The following is a 17,310-nucleotide window of genomic DNA, read 5'->3' as shown; positions in this document are numbered from 1 at the left end:
GGAGAGAATCAGGTTCGCGTTCGCCAACCCACAGGGGCCGCAACTCCACGGCGGGTGGAGGAATGTACCGGAGGTAGCTCGGGTTTGCGGGTGCGGGAAGCACACACGGCCCGTAGGTAGGTATACAGTAGGACGTTTCCTCTCTCTCTCTCTCTCTCTCTCTCTCTCTCTCTCTCCTGTCGTCTCCTCCTAGCTAAACTAACTCCCTTGCGACGTAGTGCCACGAAGTATGTGCCTCCCAAGACGAAGCTAGAAAAGGACACCGGCAAACGGCCAATAGTTTTCGGCTGTTATTCCAGCGACTACTACGAGGTGTCTACGCCGCTACCCCACCCACACCATATCGGCGATGGAGCCGGCGAGCTCGCGTGTGGACGCATTCGATGCGAGCCTGGAGGCTGTAGTGGTGGGCGCTAACTAGAGCCGTTCTATCGGAAATTCCGGCCAGAGTAGGCCAGATTTACCGTAATGATATACCTAGCCTCGTTCTCTGCCAACTGCTTACGCGTATATTCTCCGTATGTAGGTACCTAGAGACGAAACCTGAGGCTTTCATAATTTATGTGTACGCATCGACCTGCAGGGTTGCCCGGGGTGACATCGTGCAAGTAGTTGACCGAACTAGCGAGACACAGCATCCCCCACTCGACGCCGCCTGATCGTTTTATTATAAGATATTAGTAGCTATTGTTCCCCGATGGAGGTCGTTCCAACAGCTTTAGATCCTCTCGCCCGCAGAGTGTGGTTGTGAGTGGAGTTAGTCAGACTTACACCTAGGTGTAGGTAGATCTTCTACCAACGCGCTATTTTAGGAAGGTCTCCTACACGGTAAATCAACCAAACCAATGCTTCTTCGTATACGCGGAGGCACAAAAGAAACCTCTTGTTCATGTTCCATGCTGCCTGCTTTGTCATAGGTATTTCCATACAAGTCTAACCAGGTACGCATGCTCAGGGGTGCCGTGGTCGCTCGGATTATTTATTACCTGAGTCTTCGGTGGGCATTGCGCGAACGAGCAGACTATCTTGGCTAACCACCGCTAGCTAGCCTACACACTTAGGATAGGAGTGTAAGCTGCTAGAGTGTGTCAGTGTTAGTACTAAACCACCACTTTTAACTCCCTACCTTTGTGCATTGTATGTGGCGAGCTAGGGCCTAGATAGTACTTTGAAAGGGTCCGCTATTGTCTTCCCGTCGCTAGAGGTAAGCGCTTCTCTTCGAAACTTACCGTCCAACAGCTTCGGATGTAGTTCTATGGGCTTGGGTGGGTGTCAACACCCAGGACTCGGGGGAGCCTCACCACGGCCGAAACGGTGTATGAGAGGGATCCAGAAATTGAAATTTCGTCATCCAGGTTGTCAGTTGACGGGGTATCTCGCTTACGGCACCTACAGGTAACCTCTATATAAATACAATAGGTAGTACAAGTAAAGGAGGTTTTATTGCTCAGCTTCCAACTTGGGCGGGATGAGTCCTTCAGCCATGCTGATAGCGCCGTCCATGTCATTCTTATTGAATAAGAAGAGACCTTGGATGGCAGCGGTGCTCGTGCGAGTTACCGGCTGCCCCTCCTTCGCCTCACCGAAGAGCTCGAGTTCGTCAAGTCGCTTTAGGAATCGTTCTCGGTAGGCCCCGTCCACATCGACGTCGCCGTAGAACCTATCCCACATCTGCGCAGCCTGGTACCGAGTGGCTCCGCCGATATGGACCATGAGGTCCACTCGTCCCGGTCTTATCAAAGCAGGATCGAGGAGCTCGATGTGGTTTGTCGTGAGGAACGCGATTCGCTCCTCTCCGGCCGACAGGCCGTCTAGGGCGTTCAGGAGTCCGGAGAAGGTTACCGTGCCACCGCTATATCCGTCCGCCTCGCGCTTCCTCCGATTGATAAACGCGGAATCGGCGTCTTCGAGCAGGAGGATGGTCCGTTCCGGCAACTTCGTGAGAAGAAAAGCGAGCTTGTCGTCCGTGACGCCGATCTCGCTCAGGTTCACCATGGCCACGCTGAAGTCCAGCTCGCCGGCCAGAGCCTGGATGAAGGAGCTCTTGCCGCTCCCCGGCGGCCCGTAGAGAAGATACCCCCGGCGGTACGGGATGCCGCGATCCACGTACCACTGCCGCCGCGCGAGGAAATCCTTGGCGTCGTCGACGATGCGCTCCTTCACCCCCTCGTCTAGGATGACGCTGCCGAGCGGGCGCTTTCGTCGCGGTTCGCCGAGCGGCACCCAGTCGAAGTTCCGCACCGAGTACACCACGGTCTTGCCCTCGTGCGCCTGGAGCGCGAGGGCGCGGGCCTCGGTGAAGACGTCCTCGAAGATATGGCGGTGGGCATACAGCGTGGTCAGCTCGACGGTCTCGTGCGGCTCGCCGGTGTTGGTCTTGGCCGTCGCCTGCTTCTCCCTGCTGACGACGATGTACGCGTGCTTGTACTTGATGACGTGGCGGCCGTAGCCGGGCTGCAGGAAGAAGCTCGCGCGCGTCGGGCCGTTCGCCGTCACGCTCGTCGTCGTCGTCACCGACAGCTTGTTGATGCGCGTCAGCCGCCGCGCGAGGAACGAGGTCTGCTCGCGCGGCTGCGACAGCCACGCCAGGATCCACGGGTACGACGGGTCTTGCCGGCTGATCTCGACGTTGACCAGCATGCGCCGTCGGATCAGGCCGACCGTACTAATGGCGCCCCGGCGGGCGAAGGCCAGGACGGCGCCGAGCGAGGCCAGGCCGAAGCCTCCGGCGAAGACGGGGTTGTCGAACAGCGCATCGAGATTGAGGAGCGGCCGCGTGGGCGCAGATTCGGACATGACGTTGCCGAGGTTGTTCGGGATTGGCATCGGTATTTATTTATTCTTGTATTTTATTTTCCCCTTCAACTGAAGACGGATGAGCGGCTGACTAATATGTCCTCCTTTGCCGATATTTTACCGTCCGCCCCCCTTTTCAACCCCCTTTCTTCCCGTTTGAATACACGCAACGGGAGCATAGATAGACCCAAAGTCGTCACATCAATCCTTCGTAGTGCGTATATGTAACGCGGTAGCTAACCGGAATAAACGCCTCCTACTTTAGTAGGAGGCACCTACCTATAGGTAGGTAGGAAGAATCGGTAAGGATAAGTAGGCACTTATACCCATCGTACACGCTGGGTGTCCCTATTGAGGATACACGGGCGTAACTGTCCATCACACAGCCGTCGGTCATCATGTAGAAGCCGTTACTATGATGAACTCGTCTTCCGGAAGTTCGGATATATAACTGACCTCTGGTTAGTTTTGAGCCATACGAAAAAGCCTTCACTAGCGTATTCTCAAACGAGTATGCCAGGGCCCCTTCGGGGGCGGTAGGGGTATAGGCACGTAGGTACGAACGCTGCAGACGTAGGCGTGTGGCTTCGTGTGGCTTTATAGAGCGGCTTACGTGATTATGACCGTTTCGCCTTTTTAATGGACCAATTAGATTCGTAGGATTCTGGACTGTGGCGCAGGTTTGATCGTAGTATATTAGATTATGGTCAGGTTGCGCAACCCGAGGACTTATGTAACTCCACTATAGGATAAACGCGTCTTCTATTCGACTTGCAACCCTAGATGGAATCTCATCGTCATGCATTAGGTAGGCAAACGCATCATGTTTGGCTTCAAAACCACAGTCTTGATCTGAGACCCCCCAACCTTCTGCCAGCGTGTCAAATCCCTTCAATATAAACACCTAATGTGAGTTGTCTGATGCCATTCCTCGTCCGATGGAGGATATATGATTTCGAGAGCTTTACCCTCTTGCCCACGGCCGGATTGCGGCCTCTTTTCGGAGGCATGTGCGGGGATGTCATTGGATCTCGACGAGCCGTCTCTTCATCTAAATCCGCCCTACCCTCTCGACGTCCTGGCTGCCTAGGTAGTTACCTAATATCTGCTTGAGATTAGCATACGAGTATCCTTCCTTCTGCACCAATACGTCAGCGGTGGAGGAGATTGTCGAAATTTGGAATGGGTGACCAGGCTCCTCAAATCCACGGCATGACGGGGCGATATAATTTAAGGATGCCACTTATTAGATGTTTTCTTCAACGTGCTCGAAAGAAGTTCTTGGCTTCAGGCATTTCTGGTCGAAAAGTCCCGATTGAGTACCCTTTCGTGAGCAGCTGAAGGCCACCGCTCTGGATCCATACAATGCCTGCCGTATGAGAACGAGCCGGAGACAGAGCATGCGTGCCGAAGCGGAATAGGAAGACGGAATCTGCTCAGGAGATCATTAGGCGCCAAGACGAACTCGGTCGTGCAAATCTCAACTACTACCATCCACCCTGCCTCGTGGAATCCCAGCTTGGCCAATTACTGAGGAGACCAAGGCTACAAAGAGACTCTTCGGCAAGATGGGTTCGACAACTGGGTAGCAATAGGTAGCCCTGATCCGGAAACTAATAGTATGCACGTACTCCAGAAGCCAAGAATAATACAGCCCTCGCCTATGCTACTAACAAGACCCTGATGAAGTCAACAATGCATACTGGCTATGATCTTCTTAGTTCTCATGTCCAGCACCAAACGATCCCAATAACATGTTCCCAGGAAACAAATCGAAGCGGTACGCGAACTGCTAACAAACCTGCCACTGAAATTCCCTCAGACTTCCGGGGAAAAGTCAAGCCTTGTCAGCGATGTATCGCCTTCCTCTCACCCAGAGTTTTGATGCGGACCAGGACTCGTGGCCAACTCCCGGCAAAAGTCCAATCTGGCTAAATGACAACTGCATCTCACCCTCAATATCGGACCCGCCATCTATTCGACGATGTATTTATAACCTTCTCGGTCCAGAGGGCCCGATCCCCTGCCATCCCACCCCGGGATCCCAGGGAGCGCGTGGCCGAGCGTGGCGCGGGATTGTCGGCAATTGGGGGCATCACAGCTTCAGGAGAGGAGGGCTGTCGACGTAGTATGGGGCATATAACAGCTGGAATAACCCAGGGATGCCCCGAGAGCCTTGAGTTCGTTTTCTCTTTTTCGTTTCGGATACACTCCAGGTCGGTACCACCTTCAGATACAACTTCCACAAAGGCGACCAACTCTACAAAAAAATGCAGTTGAGGAACTGTCTTCTCCTTGCCGCGGCAGGCAGCGTCAACGCTGCGACGCTTCGATTCTCGTGCTCTCAGCTCGTCGTCGAGCGTCTAGATCCGTAAGCATTTCGACGTGAGGGAAGCGGAGAAAATTGGTATTTCTAACAGATGGGCGTCCAGTCTCGTCAACCCCGGACAGAACCCATCTCCCCATCTCCACCAGATTGTCGGAGGGAATGCCTTCAACGTCAGCATGGACCCCAACGTTCACGACGTGGCCTCGACGGCGACGTGCACTTCTTGCACGCCGTCCGAGGACTTCTCCAACTACTGGACCGCAGTCCTCTTTTTCCGGTACGTTGCAGCAGCGGGTCCCTCCGCGCTATCGTCATCCCCAGGGGTTCTCGTGACAGAAGATGATATTAATATACTAACTCTACCCGCTTCCCGCCCGAATCAGCGCGAGAAACGGAACGCTGCACCGCGTGAACACGTTCGGGAACGAGCTCGGCTACACGAGCGCGAAGGGAGGGCAGACGGTGTACTACCTGTCGTCGGGCAAGGTGACGGGGTTCAAGCCGGGGTTCCGGATGACGGTGGGCGACCCGAACATCCGCACGGCGGAGGAGCTCAACCGGCGGTACCGGTTCATGGACTTCACGTGCCTGGCGTCGGCGATGACGCGCGGGGGGCAGACGACGTACTTCCCGCGGCAGCCGTGCGCGGCCGGGATCATGGTCAGCATCCGGTTCCCGACGTGCTGGGACGGCAAGAACGTGGACTCGCCGGACCACCAGAGCCACGTGGCGTACCCGAACGGCAACGCGTGCCCGGCGTCGCACCCGGTGGCGATCCCGCAGGTGTTCTACGAGACGTACTGGGACACGCGCCCGTTCAACAACCGCGCCGAGTGGCCCGCCGACGGCTCCCAGCCCTTCGTCTGGTCCTTCGGCGACGCCACCGGCTACGGCATCCACGGCGACTACGTCTTCGGCTGGAAGGGCGACGCCCTCCAGCGCGCCCTCGACGCCAACTGCAACAGCGACCTCTTCGCCAACCGCATCAACTGCCCCACCCTCCAGAGCCAGTCCATCGAGCAGGCCAACCAGTGCACCAAGCCGCGCACCGTGACCGAGAACCTCGACGGCTGGCTCGCCCAGCTCCCGGGCGGCATGCCCATCATGTAAGGGGGTAGGATGGAGAGAGATAGATAGAGAGCTCTCCGAGCCCGGTTAGCGTCGTTGCGTACGAACACGGAGACGCAGCTCTCTGATCAGCTAGCAACATGTCGAGTTCCTTAGCTACTGGTGTGCGGTTGTCCGACAGCTCTGTGATTAATAACTACAACTTCCCCTGTCCGCGAACTGAGGAAACTCGAAGCGTTATTCATACCCAAGATTAGGTAGTAGACCAAGATTTATAGGGACTAGTACGACGTCGGGTGGTATGTTTATATAAACCTTGTAGAAGAGGGTTCTATACATGATTATCAGGAGAGGTGCTGGCTGTTCTAGAATACGATATTTGTGTTGACTCGCTTCCTAGCCGTCTCGTCTCGACTAGCCCTAGACGGCACTACTGTGTACTGTTTCGTCCGTAGCCCCTTTTCTAGACTCGCGATGTGGTTACCTCCGGTAGGTACATCTGCCGTGTTCGTAGGTATATTTCGATGAGATAGGAGTTGTTATCACTACTGATATATGTTGGCCTCCCGAAACTTGTTTGTAAAATATCACAACTCGGAGCGGAGTCCCCAGATTGGCTATCGCGGCATACCAAGTTGGATGTGCCGTCATGTGCCGTGTGACCATAGCAAAAACAAGCAAACGTAACTAGTACTGACTACCTATCTCAAGCCCGACGGCCGGTTGAACGGCCGGTTAAGATAGACGATAAATATTATCGTAACTCGGAGCAGTTCGTAATGCTATCAAGAGCGCCGAGGACAATAGCACTGTTTTAAGAATCCAGTTGTTCAACCGACTATTCCTTTGTTGTGTTGCTGTTTATGTTACTCTGAATGTGCCGCCCGTGAGTAGTGAATACGTGTTCAACATTCACACGGGCACAGTGTTGCCCCAGGGATGGAATTTGGATTTTACGCCGCTCTCGACTATAGGGCATGCTTTTGGGTTCCGGATACACACTGATGCTGGCGGGAACTTGTGTTATATTAGATACTAGTCTCTTCGTTGGGTGATATGTTACCTACAGCATGTGAATGTGTATGTCCACAGTGACTGAGAGCTTAGAGGTTGCTTTGATATGGTAAAGGGGTAACTAGCGACGACAACATCATCGTCTACGCGCCAATTATTAACATGTCTGCTCCGGCAACCATGGGCCCCGCCCCTGAGAATTTCCTTCTTCTGTGGCCAAGGCAACGATAGAGACCCTATTCTTCCACCTACAACAACAAGAGGAAGAGTCATCGGCCCTCCTCTTCGTGCCGCCCTTCGTGCATCTTCCATTCTTCGGATACCGAAAGGGACCTAGGTCTCATCAACCAGCGCGTTCTCGCCGACGAGCTATTGTTCGAATCCATCTCCTGGCCAATTTGCCTCATCCAATCCCTAAGCCGCTCTCATGGCACCCGACCACGACACCTGCCAGGAGCATGAATCTCATCGATTTTGGACACCTAAGAAGCCATCCCCCGCGTCTCAGCTTCCTGGAGAAGGCAAGATGGCCTCAACATCGCTTAACTTGTCGATCCCTGAACCACTACTCCACCGTCTGGAGACACTGGTCAACGGATGCGCATTGCCTCCAAGTAAGAACACCATCTTCACGACCCCGAAACCTTTCCCAACAGACTGTGGGGACGTATTCGTCACGCAGAGAGGAGTCCCCGCTGCTTAGTGGTGACTCGTGAATCTAGACTGATTATGTGGTATGACAGTGGTCCTCGTGAAGAGAGTCCTGGCCCGATATGGCCGAAGCAGGAAGATCCGCGCGTATACGCTCCGCGGAAAGCGCGCCACCCGACGTGGCGGCAAGGGAAAGGAGAAGCGAGCAGAACCGAAAAACATCATGCTGGGTTCACCTCCCCAGACGCCGGACGACCTTGACGCGGAAGTGCTGGAAGAAGACGACGACGAGCAGCTTTACCCGCTCTCCCGAGAGGTGGGCGACTAACCCGTCCCGTCGTGTAGTATTACGCAACTTGACACTGACACTAGCACTTGTAGGAGGCCTTGCGACGGTACGAGGAGCAGTTCGAGGGAGCAGTGAGCTTTGACGAGCGCGACGACCTCGAGTTCATCCCGAGCATCGTCGCCTAAGGGGCTTCCCCTTTCTACTACACCGGGAAGGGATCTACGTTTGGTGGAGAGAGTATTGTTTATGAGCGTACCTCTGGCTAGGACTGCGGTCCGCTTGATACCCAGGAAGTTGTCCACTACGTAGACCCGGCAGGAATAGGTTTCTCGAGATCTCTCTTCCGCGAGCCCTCCTCTGCTGGAAGCTGTGTGAGGCCGTTTGTGATATTACTACGTAGCACTAGTAACAAGGGGTGACGATGATGCGCCGAGGAGTACACATTGTGGCCTGTGAATGCTGACGTTACCTACCTACCTTATTGTTCTCTTAGGGCTAAAATCGGTTGTATATTACTGATTTAGAGGATCTACCTCTTACCTAGCTACCTAGTTATGTAAAGCCGGAACAGGGTAACAAGGTCTTAACAATGTAATCCTAAAACTCGGACGGTAACGAGCTGAGGTCTATATAGAAACTCGTAGGAACCATACCGAGAAACTTGGGTACCTACCTATACGAGGTATGTGCTAAAGAGGTAGGGATCCGAGTCAACCCTGAGTACCCGAGTCAAGTACCTGCGGGGGGCAAGTTAGGTATCTTAAGTATAACCAGGTGGAAACCAACCGGGAGGTACCTTCAGTCGGTACCTGATGGGGATTCAAGGTACATACAGGTACCTAGGCGAGTTAGCTGTAGCTGCTTATCGATAAGCACAATCCCCCTTTAAGCAATCTGTGGCTTATTTAATGCACTTGCCCCCGTCCCTGCTCCCTTCCCCTCCCACCCCCACCTTAAGTAATTCATCCGTTCACGTCGAAATTTCGAGAATTGACATTCCCTCACTCTTTGCATACTGCCTACCTCAATCTCTCAACCTCTCTCTTAACCTCTCCCTCTCTCTCTTTCACGCCGTGCTGCTACCGGGATCCTCCCTGACGCACACCTACACACACACCTACGTCTCTGCCTGCCTGCCTGCCGGGCGTGGTTTGCTCCGGCTGAGAGATTCGGATTCCTCCTAGGTATTTGTTGTCGGTGATTATTGTTTCGAATCAAGCCGTTGTCGAGGCCATCGTCTTCGCCAACTAACCACTAAGGGGAGGCTCAGCTAAGAATTCCAACCACCTCGGAAAACCCAGCGATCGTCATGGTATGAGAAGACCTCCCTCCCCCATTCCCTCCCCCGTTGTCTCTGTCCTATCGTGGCGTGCCGTGCCGTACCACACCCACCTCCTTATCGGCGTCTCGCGATATCGTTTACTAACTAGAGAGAATGAGAGCTAGGCTACAACAACAACAACAACGAAGCAACGCTTGGCGCTTGCCATCTGCGACTTCTTAAACACCTCGCTGACCGACGGCAGCCTCTCCGCCGAGGACAAGGACAGCATCGAAATCGCCGTGAACTGCATCGCCGACAGCTTCAAGGTTGACCCCACCGACTCCGCCGCCCTCTCTGCCGCCGTCGGCACCCAGAACCTGCTGCAGATCTACGGCGTCTACGAGAAGCTGAAGACGAGCTCCGCCTCCGCTTCCGCCGCCGGGAACAGCAACCCGCCTCTATCGCCGTCAGCGGCATCCGCAAAGAACCCTCCCCCCGCGGCTGGCGCGAGCGCCGACCCCAGCAGCACCACCGCCAGGCCGCCCACCGACGAGGAGAAGGCCCAGGCCGAGGACCTCAAGTCCCAGGGCAACCGCGCGATGGCGGCTAAGGACTACGCCGTTGCTATCGACATGTACACGCGCGCGCTGGGGCTGAACCCTACTAACGCCGTGTACCTGTCGAACCGGGCGGCGGCGCACAGCGCGGCGCGCGACCACGCGAGCGCCCGCGCCGACGCCGAGGTCGCCGTCGGCCTCGACCCGACCTACACCAAGGCCTGGTCGCGCCTCGGCCTCGCCCGCTTCGCCCTCGGCGACCCCCGCGGCAGCATGGAGGCCTACCGCCTCGGCATCGAGCACGAGGGCAACGGCGGCAGCGACGCCATGAAGAAGGGCTTCGAGACGGCCCGCCGCCGCGTCGAGGAGCTCGAGGCCGACGCGCTCGACGCCGGGCCCCGCGCCGCCGCCGCCGCCGCCTCCGCCGGTCCCGACCTGAGCAGCCTCGCGAGCCTGCTCGGCGGCCTGGGGGGAGGAGCCGGGGCCGGTGCGGGGGCCGGGGCCGACCGAGGAGCAGCCGGCGGCCCCGGCGGCTTCCCGGACCTGGGCTCCATCATGAACAACCCCATGTTCGCGAGCATGGCGCAGAGCCTGATGTCGAACCCGGAGATGATGCAGAACCTGATGAGCAACCCGCGGCTGCGCGAGATGGCCGACCGCTTCAGCAGCGGCGGCGGCATGCCCGACCTGAGCTCCCTCATGAGCGACCCCAGCATCGCCGACATGGCCCGGAACATGATGGGCGGCGGCGGCGGCGGCGGCGGCGGGAACGACAGCAACAACAACAACAACAACTCGGGCAGCGGCGGCCGGTGAGGCGCGGATTTGTAGAGGAGCGAATCCCCCACGTCCCCGTGCGTGCGTGCGTACGTCAGGCGTTCTACACACGGTCTCTTATTTTTTTTTTAAAAAAATCTCCGATCGCCCGTGCTGCTTACACTAGGGAGAGGAACAAGACGACGACGAAGAAGAATAAGGACGGGAGGAAAGTAGGAAAGGAACGAGAGAGCAAAGCAGCAGCAGCAGAAAAAAAAAGAACAAGAGATGTCACGACTTCCATCATGATCCTCCCCGATTCTATCGACTACCTACCTAGAACCTAGAGCGCCAGAGTGAGAATTTCTTGATCCTTTTTTGGGGGGGGGAGGACTGGTTTGGGTCGGGGTGGCAGGTATGTATGTATCTATGTATGTACGCGAAGGAGCCCACGGCGAGAGGGCGAGCGCAGGAGACGGGACAGGGATGGATGGATGGATGGATGGGTAGACCGGGCCGGGCCGGGCAGCGAAGAGAGGAGGAGGGTAGGGCCCGGGTTGGCGGGAGAATAGGGGGACGTCTGTAGGGCCTCCACCGACTTACTCTTCTTACTACTACCATGAGAGAGAGAGAGAAGAGAGAGAAGCCATCCTGGGTTTAGCATTCCGTGCGCCCCCCCGCTCATCATCGATGTGTCGTTCTCCCCCCTATGTGACTCTCCCGTCCGATCCCGCATCGCGGTGCTACCTAAACTGGAAAAAAAAAGGCTGTGCGTACGAACCAGCCCGGAATAGTGGTAGCAACCAAAATGTTGGGTATCACCCGCGAGGACGGGCAAAGCACGATTCCGTCTTAGGATGATGATACATTAATTTCTTATTCTCAGTCTAATAAAGCAACCTAGCAGCAGCCATGTACAATTCAAACCCGCATCGATCGAGTATCTAATGACTGCAGCATCGCGACCGGTGTATAAATGTACCGACAGCCACCACCACCTAAGGATGCTCCTCCCATGCGCCCCCCTTCCGCGGGGCCCAGAGGAGATGGACGCATAAGAATAGGTCGGGAGGCGATGGGGGAATGGCGACGGCCGAGAAAGGGGTAAAGGAAATAAAAAACATTGATCCTCGTCCGCACACTGCCTCTTTTTTTTCTCCCTCTTTTCCTTTCAACTCCATAGCCCATATACCGTATACGCACATACGTCACTGTCCGAGTTTTTGCTCTGCTTTTCTTTCCTCTAAACAACATGCCCCAATGTCCATGCCTCTTGTAAAAGTCCCGGATCTCATGTTTTCCTCTTCAAACGCCTAAGGATTGTGTAGGGGTCGAGTGCGAGAATAGCGAGGAGAGTAGGAAGGGGGGGACAACGTGCGCATACTCTCCTATCATTTCTTCTTCCCTTCTTTTTCTTCTTCTCCTTCTCCACCCCTCACATCTCGCGTGGCCGTGCCGCGACCAGCCGGTCCACCCAGTAGTATTAAGCATGAAAATCGTAGCGAGGTTGCGGCACCATCTGTAAAACATGTTTACAGGTGATAATGCCTAGACAGCCCCTTTTTTCTGTTCTTTCTTCGGCCTTGAGAAAAAATGGAAAAGAAAACGCAGGACGCATCCGTGAAACGACGGCCGTATGCGCACCCAAGAATTTGCAACGCCACAAAAGATCCACTCGAGAAAATGCGGGATTGACGTCTATTTATAAACGCGAGAAATGGTAAATAGGAAAAGGTTAAGGGTGGTATAATTGTCTCGCGCACGCAGCTGGGCCGTTATGTTGCGAAACCTTGCGGCGCCTTAGCGATTTGGCTTGGGGCTGGACGGATTGCGTCGTCGCCCTCTCCCTCCACGATAACGGGAGCGGCTTCGGCCGCGGGAACCGGCTCTGTTGCCTCTCGAGGATCCCTGAGACAGAGGCTCTATCCCCGAACAAGGGGGCTGGGGCTCGTTTTGCTCCTTCGAAGCCTCCTCGTCGCCCGGTTCGGAAGAGGTGGCAGGTGGGTTTGGTGTAGGTTGACTGACAGAGCGGACGGGGCTACTCGGGAGACATGACGACCGTTCGGGACAGGATACGGACTGGAGAGTGTTGCGGCGAGGCTTAGAATCAAGTATCTTTGGAACCGTTGATTCGGCAACCGAACCAGGGGGTGTCGTAGGCGATACGACGTAGCCATTGCCGTTTCTGGTCGGGGAAACACCCTCGTAAGTTCGAATTGCGGTACAAACCGACGCAGTGTCGTCGTTTGCCGCTGGTGGTGCATCACTTTTGTTGGCTTCCTCGAAATCCTCGGCCCAGCTGCAACGTGCGGGAGAGACATGCGTCGGCTTCGGCGCGGGTACGGAACGAGGTGTGAACTCCGGAGCGCCAGGATTCAACTTTGAACCTTGCTAGTCAGAGATCAGTACCAGTCAAAAAAATCAAGATTGATTCTTCGACGGATCTACCTCTTTCTTGTGGCCATTTGGAGTCTTCGCACCCTGCCCGTTAGCCTTGCCTGTCGCGACGGGTTTCGTGATGATTGGGGTGGACCGAGAGTCCAGGGTTCCGTTCGGGGCGTCCATTCCACCGTCGCGCTCGTCGGCAGAACCATCCGTCTGAGTCGCGATTGGCAATGCCCCGCAGGCGGCCTCCGAATTCTTATTGTCCTCCTTCGGCTCCTTGGGCTTGACGAAGATCTGTTTGGACCAGAGCTCGGCATACTTGCCTCCTCTACCGATCAAATCCTCGTGGTTTCCCTGCTCCACGATCTCCCCGTTCGCGACGACGAATATGCTGTCGGCGTTCATAACAGTTGAGAGGCGATGTCTGCATCAATATCAGCACCTTGAGCACCTTACGTAACTGATACTAAACTTACGCAACGATAAACGTAGTGCGACCCCGGCACAAGGCACGGAGGCCGTCTTGGATCTTCTGCTCGGTATCAGTATCGACCGAGCTAGTCGCTTCGTCGAGAAGAACAATTTCTGGACGTTTGAGGATGGCTCGCGCGATCGCGATACGTTGCAATTCGCCCCCGGATAATTTACTAGCGAGGTTAGCCGTCGTGACGAGCATCTCCCGACAGGAACCATCCACTCACACTCCTCGCTCGCCAACTCGCGTTTTATAACCCTCGGTGAAACCCATAATGTGATCGTGGATCGCGGCCGCTTTGCATGCGTCGTAGACTTCCTCGTCGGAGGCGGCCAACCGTGCGTATCTGATGTTGTTCATGACGGTATCGTCGAAGAGAATTGGTGACTGCGGAACGATTCCTATGCATTGGCGTAGGCTATGTACGTAGCGATTTGCGTTAGAATGGGCTGTCACAGTAGCACCGAGCAATAAGGAAAGGCGCCCCGATATCTAGGATGAAGGTCTGACGAGGGAGGGGCCAGAGCGTGAAAGGGGCAGGATAACAGCAGAGTTTATAACACATACCTCGAGATCGTCACATCACGAATGTCCTGGCCGTCAATCATGATAGAGCCAGCGGTCACGTCGTAGAAGCGGTCGAGAAGCTTCAGGATAGTCGACTTTCCGGCCCCGGTCGCGCCCACGAACGCCACGGTGGTACCTGACGGAACCGACACTTTCACGCCCTTCAAGATGTCCTTCTTCTTGTCGTAGCTGAAACTGACATTCCGGAATTCCACCCTTCCACCCTTGAGCTTGAGAGGCCGAGCATCGGACCGCTCGGTCACCGTCGGTTTCGTCGTCATCACATCCAGAAGCCGCTCGGCATGCACCAGATCCTGACTGATACTCTTGCCGAGTTGGGAGAAGAACCGCAAGGGCGACGTGAGCTGACCCCAATATGTCAAAAGCATGACGAAATCTCCCGCAGTGGCTTGGCCATGCGTGATCTGGTACACGGCTAAGAAAGCGCCGGCAAGTAGCCCGGCGAGAAGGATTAGGTACTGGAAAGCGTGCCCGATAAAGTAGCCGGAATACAGCGACTTGGCTGCTGAGACGTGGGTTTTCACGGCGACGCCGTATCGATTCTCCTCGTACGGAACTTGGTTGAAGGCGCTGACCGTCTGCCAGCCTTGAATGCCGGCCTGCCGAATATAATGCTCTTCGAAATACCTAGGAAGCGCGAGTTAGTGCTGCGGCGGGGCCCGGAGTACAACGCTCTCCCCACGACGGCTGCCACTATCGTGGGAGGGAGGCGCGTGGGGACTCGAAACGGTACGGTTGGGAGCCACTTACGTTTTCACCATCTTGCTCCTCCTATCCTTGTAGTTTGCTATGATGTGGGCGGCGGTCTGGATAAACGCGGTGCCCGTCGCGATGGTGATAAAACCTTCGTACGGGCCGAACTTAGTAGACAGGTACGTAAAGGCGATAATCAGGTCAATCATCATCGGCAAGGCCTGAAAGCATATCGATTCGAGCATGTTAGAGATAGAGGTCCCGTTGGAAATGGCCACGATGAGGTCCGAGGAACTCTTGGAATCGTGAAACTCGGACGAGAGGTTCATGATGTGAGAGTAGGCCGCGACAGTGAGCGTCTCCTCGGAGTAATACTCTATAGGAAGCCACAGCATCTGTCTCAGGAGGTTGATTCCAGCCTCCGAGGCCAGGAGGCGAAGGCCGGCGAAAATCGCGACCTGGACCCACGGGTTCTGGTCCGACACGCCGCTCAGCGAGTCCATAACGGCACCGTATTGGCGGGGTATCAGGAAATTGAGGGCGTTGCCGGCCAAGAGGCATAGGCCAACCAGAGCAGCATACAGCTGCAGCCGGCGGTTATTGACGGGCCAGATGTAGGGAAAGAATATGAAGAACCCCTTGACGTATCCGAGCCAGTTTCCCTCGTTCTTCAAGCGCTTCTCAATCTTCTCGCGAGAGAGGCGCTCCTGGCGCTCCCAGGGCGATTCAGGGTCGCTCGGAGAGTTGGTCTCCGTATTTGTCGTCTCCGTATTGGTCGCATCCGTATTGGTGCCATAGCCACTATCGGCCGACGCATCCACGCCGTCTGGACGTTGATTCGGCTTGGGGATCAGCGGCGCCCGCTCCTCGTCCTCTGCGTCCACACGGCCCGTACGCCCGAGCGAGTACGCCAAGACGACGCCCAAAGCAATAATACAGCGGACGATGACGATCGAGGCGTCGAGACGAAGCATCAGTGGCAAGTTATCATCAGCGATAGGATCTGACGAGGCGGACCCGTGGGCAGCGATAAAGGAGAGCGCTGCGTTGACGGGCTCTAAAGCCAGCGCAATCAGCCACGATCCATAGAATGGATACCAGACACTGCGCGATTCGCCCGCGAGACTGTTCTGCTCAATCCCGAAGGCCAAGATACAGGACAGCAGACCAATGATAGTGTCCTGTGACGGCCATCGTCGCCATACGATGATCTCGACAACTCTGAGGACGGCCTGGACCACGAACGTGGCTATGAATAGGAGCAAGAGACGGAATATGGCCCGGCGCCGTGGATGGACGCCCTTCGCGGAGTCGGACGTCTGCAGCCTACAAAAGGCGACAGTCGACGAGATGGAAAAGTACAGGAACACAGAAAGCGGGTAGACGTAATGAAGCGTGGCCTGCAGCCGTTGGAGGTGCTCGGGTGTCATTTCTGCTCTTTTCTCTTATTTATTTCCCTTCTTTTTTTCTGGTTTGTCGTCTGGTACCGCAACCCGAGCGAGGCTATCGAGTCCGGAGCAGACAGAGAGCGAGTCCAGGTGGACAGCCGGAGTGGGGACTCGACCAGATTCGAACCAGACTCGACGATGTGAGGCAAACTGACGAGCGAGGTTAGGAAGAGGGAAGAATGAGCTTGACCCTGGATGTCGGACGTTGGTTAGGTCGGATCGTCAATAAGAGAGTAAAAAAGAATTTAAAAAAAATTAACACAAAAGGGGGACTTTGAAAATTACATCAGGCCGGGGAAGGGACGAGCAACGAGAAGAACAGAAGCGGACTCGACCGGCAGCTTCGACGGGAGAAGGAGCAGAAGGAGCAGAGAATGAACGGAAAGAACGAGAGAGTGCGGGTGAGTGAGTGAGAGGGAAACAGCGACGGGCCGCCTTCCGGGGGTCGAGGCTATGAAAGGCGGCGGGAGTGGCAGCCGGCGGCCGTGGTGACTGAGGAAGACACGAACGCCAGGGAGGCTCCGGTGGTGCGAGTGACGCGAGGGCATACCGAGGGGGTGAAGTCAGGGCTCCGAGAGGCATCCAGCTAGGGAGACAAGTGCGAAACGGCCCGAGGCATGCGCTCCGAGAGTCTTATGTGTATGCGTGCACAGGCAAGTACACGTGCGCGTATACATGTGCGTATGCGTGTGTATATACACGTGTTGCGTGTATGTGTGCATGTGTATGTGTGTGTGTGTGTGTGTGCGTGTGTGTGTGTGTATGGAGCGACGGGAATGGGTAGGGACCGGCGAGTGCGTGAGAGTGTAAGTGCAGAACGAGTGAGTGCAGAGCGCGGTTGGAGTGTATGGCAAGACAAGCTACGACATGCAGCACAGGACCGCCCATGAATCACTTCAGAGACGACAGCGGGTGCTGCTGGAAGGTATAGCCAACATGATGGCTGTTGTCATCGTCATCGTCTTCTTCTTCCTCTTCTGTTCCTCCTCCTCCTCAC

General features: G+C 55.7%; 4 protein-coding genes across 4 annotated transcripts; 2 read left to right on the top strand and 2 right to left on the bottom strand.

Annotated features, from left to right (window-relative positions):
- Positions 1-1,044: 1,044 nt before the first annotated feature.
- GGS23DRAFT_557917 (BCS1 N terminal-domain-containing protein) lies at positions 1,045-2,818 on the bottom strand. The gene is made up of 2 exons (XM_051515734.1): positions 1,240-2,818; positions 1,045-1,093 (listed from the first exon to the last, which is right to left on the bottom strand). The coding sequence occupies exon 1, from the start codon at positions 2,794-2,796 to the stop codon at positions 1,441-1,443; it is 1,356 nt and encodes a 451-aa protein (XP_051373858.1). The 5' UTR covers positions 2,797-2,818; the 3' UTR covers positions 1,045-1,093; positions 1,240-1,440.
- A 2,081-nt stretch (positions 2,819-4,899) lies between these two features.
- Positions 4,900-6,333, top strand: GGS23DRAFT_411677 (uncharacterized protein). The gene is made up of 3 exons (XM_051513673.1): positions 4,900-5,167; positions 5,229-5,402; positions 5,509-6,333. Exons 1-3 carry the CDS (start codon positions 5,067-5,069, stop codon positions 6,233-6,235), a joined length of 1,002 nt encoding a protein of 333 aa, XP_051373857.1. The 5' UTR covers positions 4,900-5,066; the 3' UTR covers positions 6,236-6,333.
- Positions 6,334-8,568: 2,235 nt separating this feature from the next.
- Positions 8,569-10,784, top strand: GGS23DRAFT_603792 (uncharacterized protein; the record flags this gene model as incomplete). Its single annotated transcript, XM_051519517.1, has 2 exons — positions 8,569-8,583; positions 9,618-10,784. The coding sequence occupies 2 exons, from the start codon at positions 8,569-8,571 to the stop codon at positions 10,782-10,784; spliced, it is 1,182 nt and encodes a 393-aa protein (XP_051373856.1).
- A 1,763-nt stretch (positions 10,785-12,547) lies between these two features.
- GGS23DRAFT_618124 (uncharacterized protein) lies at positions 12,548-16,295 on the bottom strand (the record flags this gene model as incomplete). The annotated part of the gene is made up of 5 exons (XM_051520914.1): positions 12,548-13,533; positions 13,586-13,756; positions 13,811-14,002; positions 14,152-14,799; positions 14,923-16,295. 5 exons carry the CDS (start codon positions 16,293-16,295, stop codon positions 13,146-13,148), a joined length of 2,772 nt encoding a protein of 923 aa, XP_051373855.1. The 3' UTR covers positions 12,548-13,145.
- Between the last annotated feature and the right edge of the window lie 1,015 nt (positions 16,296-17,310).

The sequence above is a fragment of the Durotheca rogersii genome, assembly GCF_024521655.1.
Source record: "Durotheca rogersii strain YMJ 92031201 chromosome Unknown GGS23scaffold_5, whole genome shotgun sequence".
Taxonomy (NCBI): Eukaryota; Fungi; Ascomycota; class Sordariomycetes; order Xylariales; family Xylariaceae; genus Durotheca; species Durotheca rogersii.
This window is presented reverse-complemented; position numbering and strand designations above follow the sequence as displayed.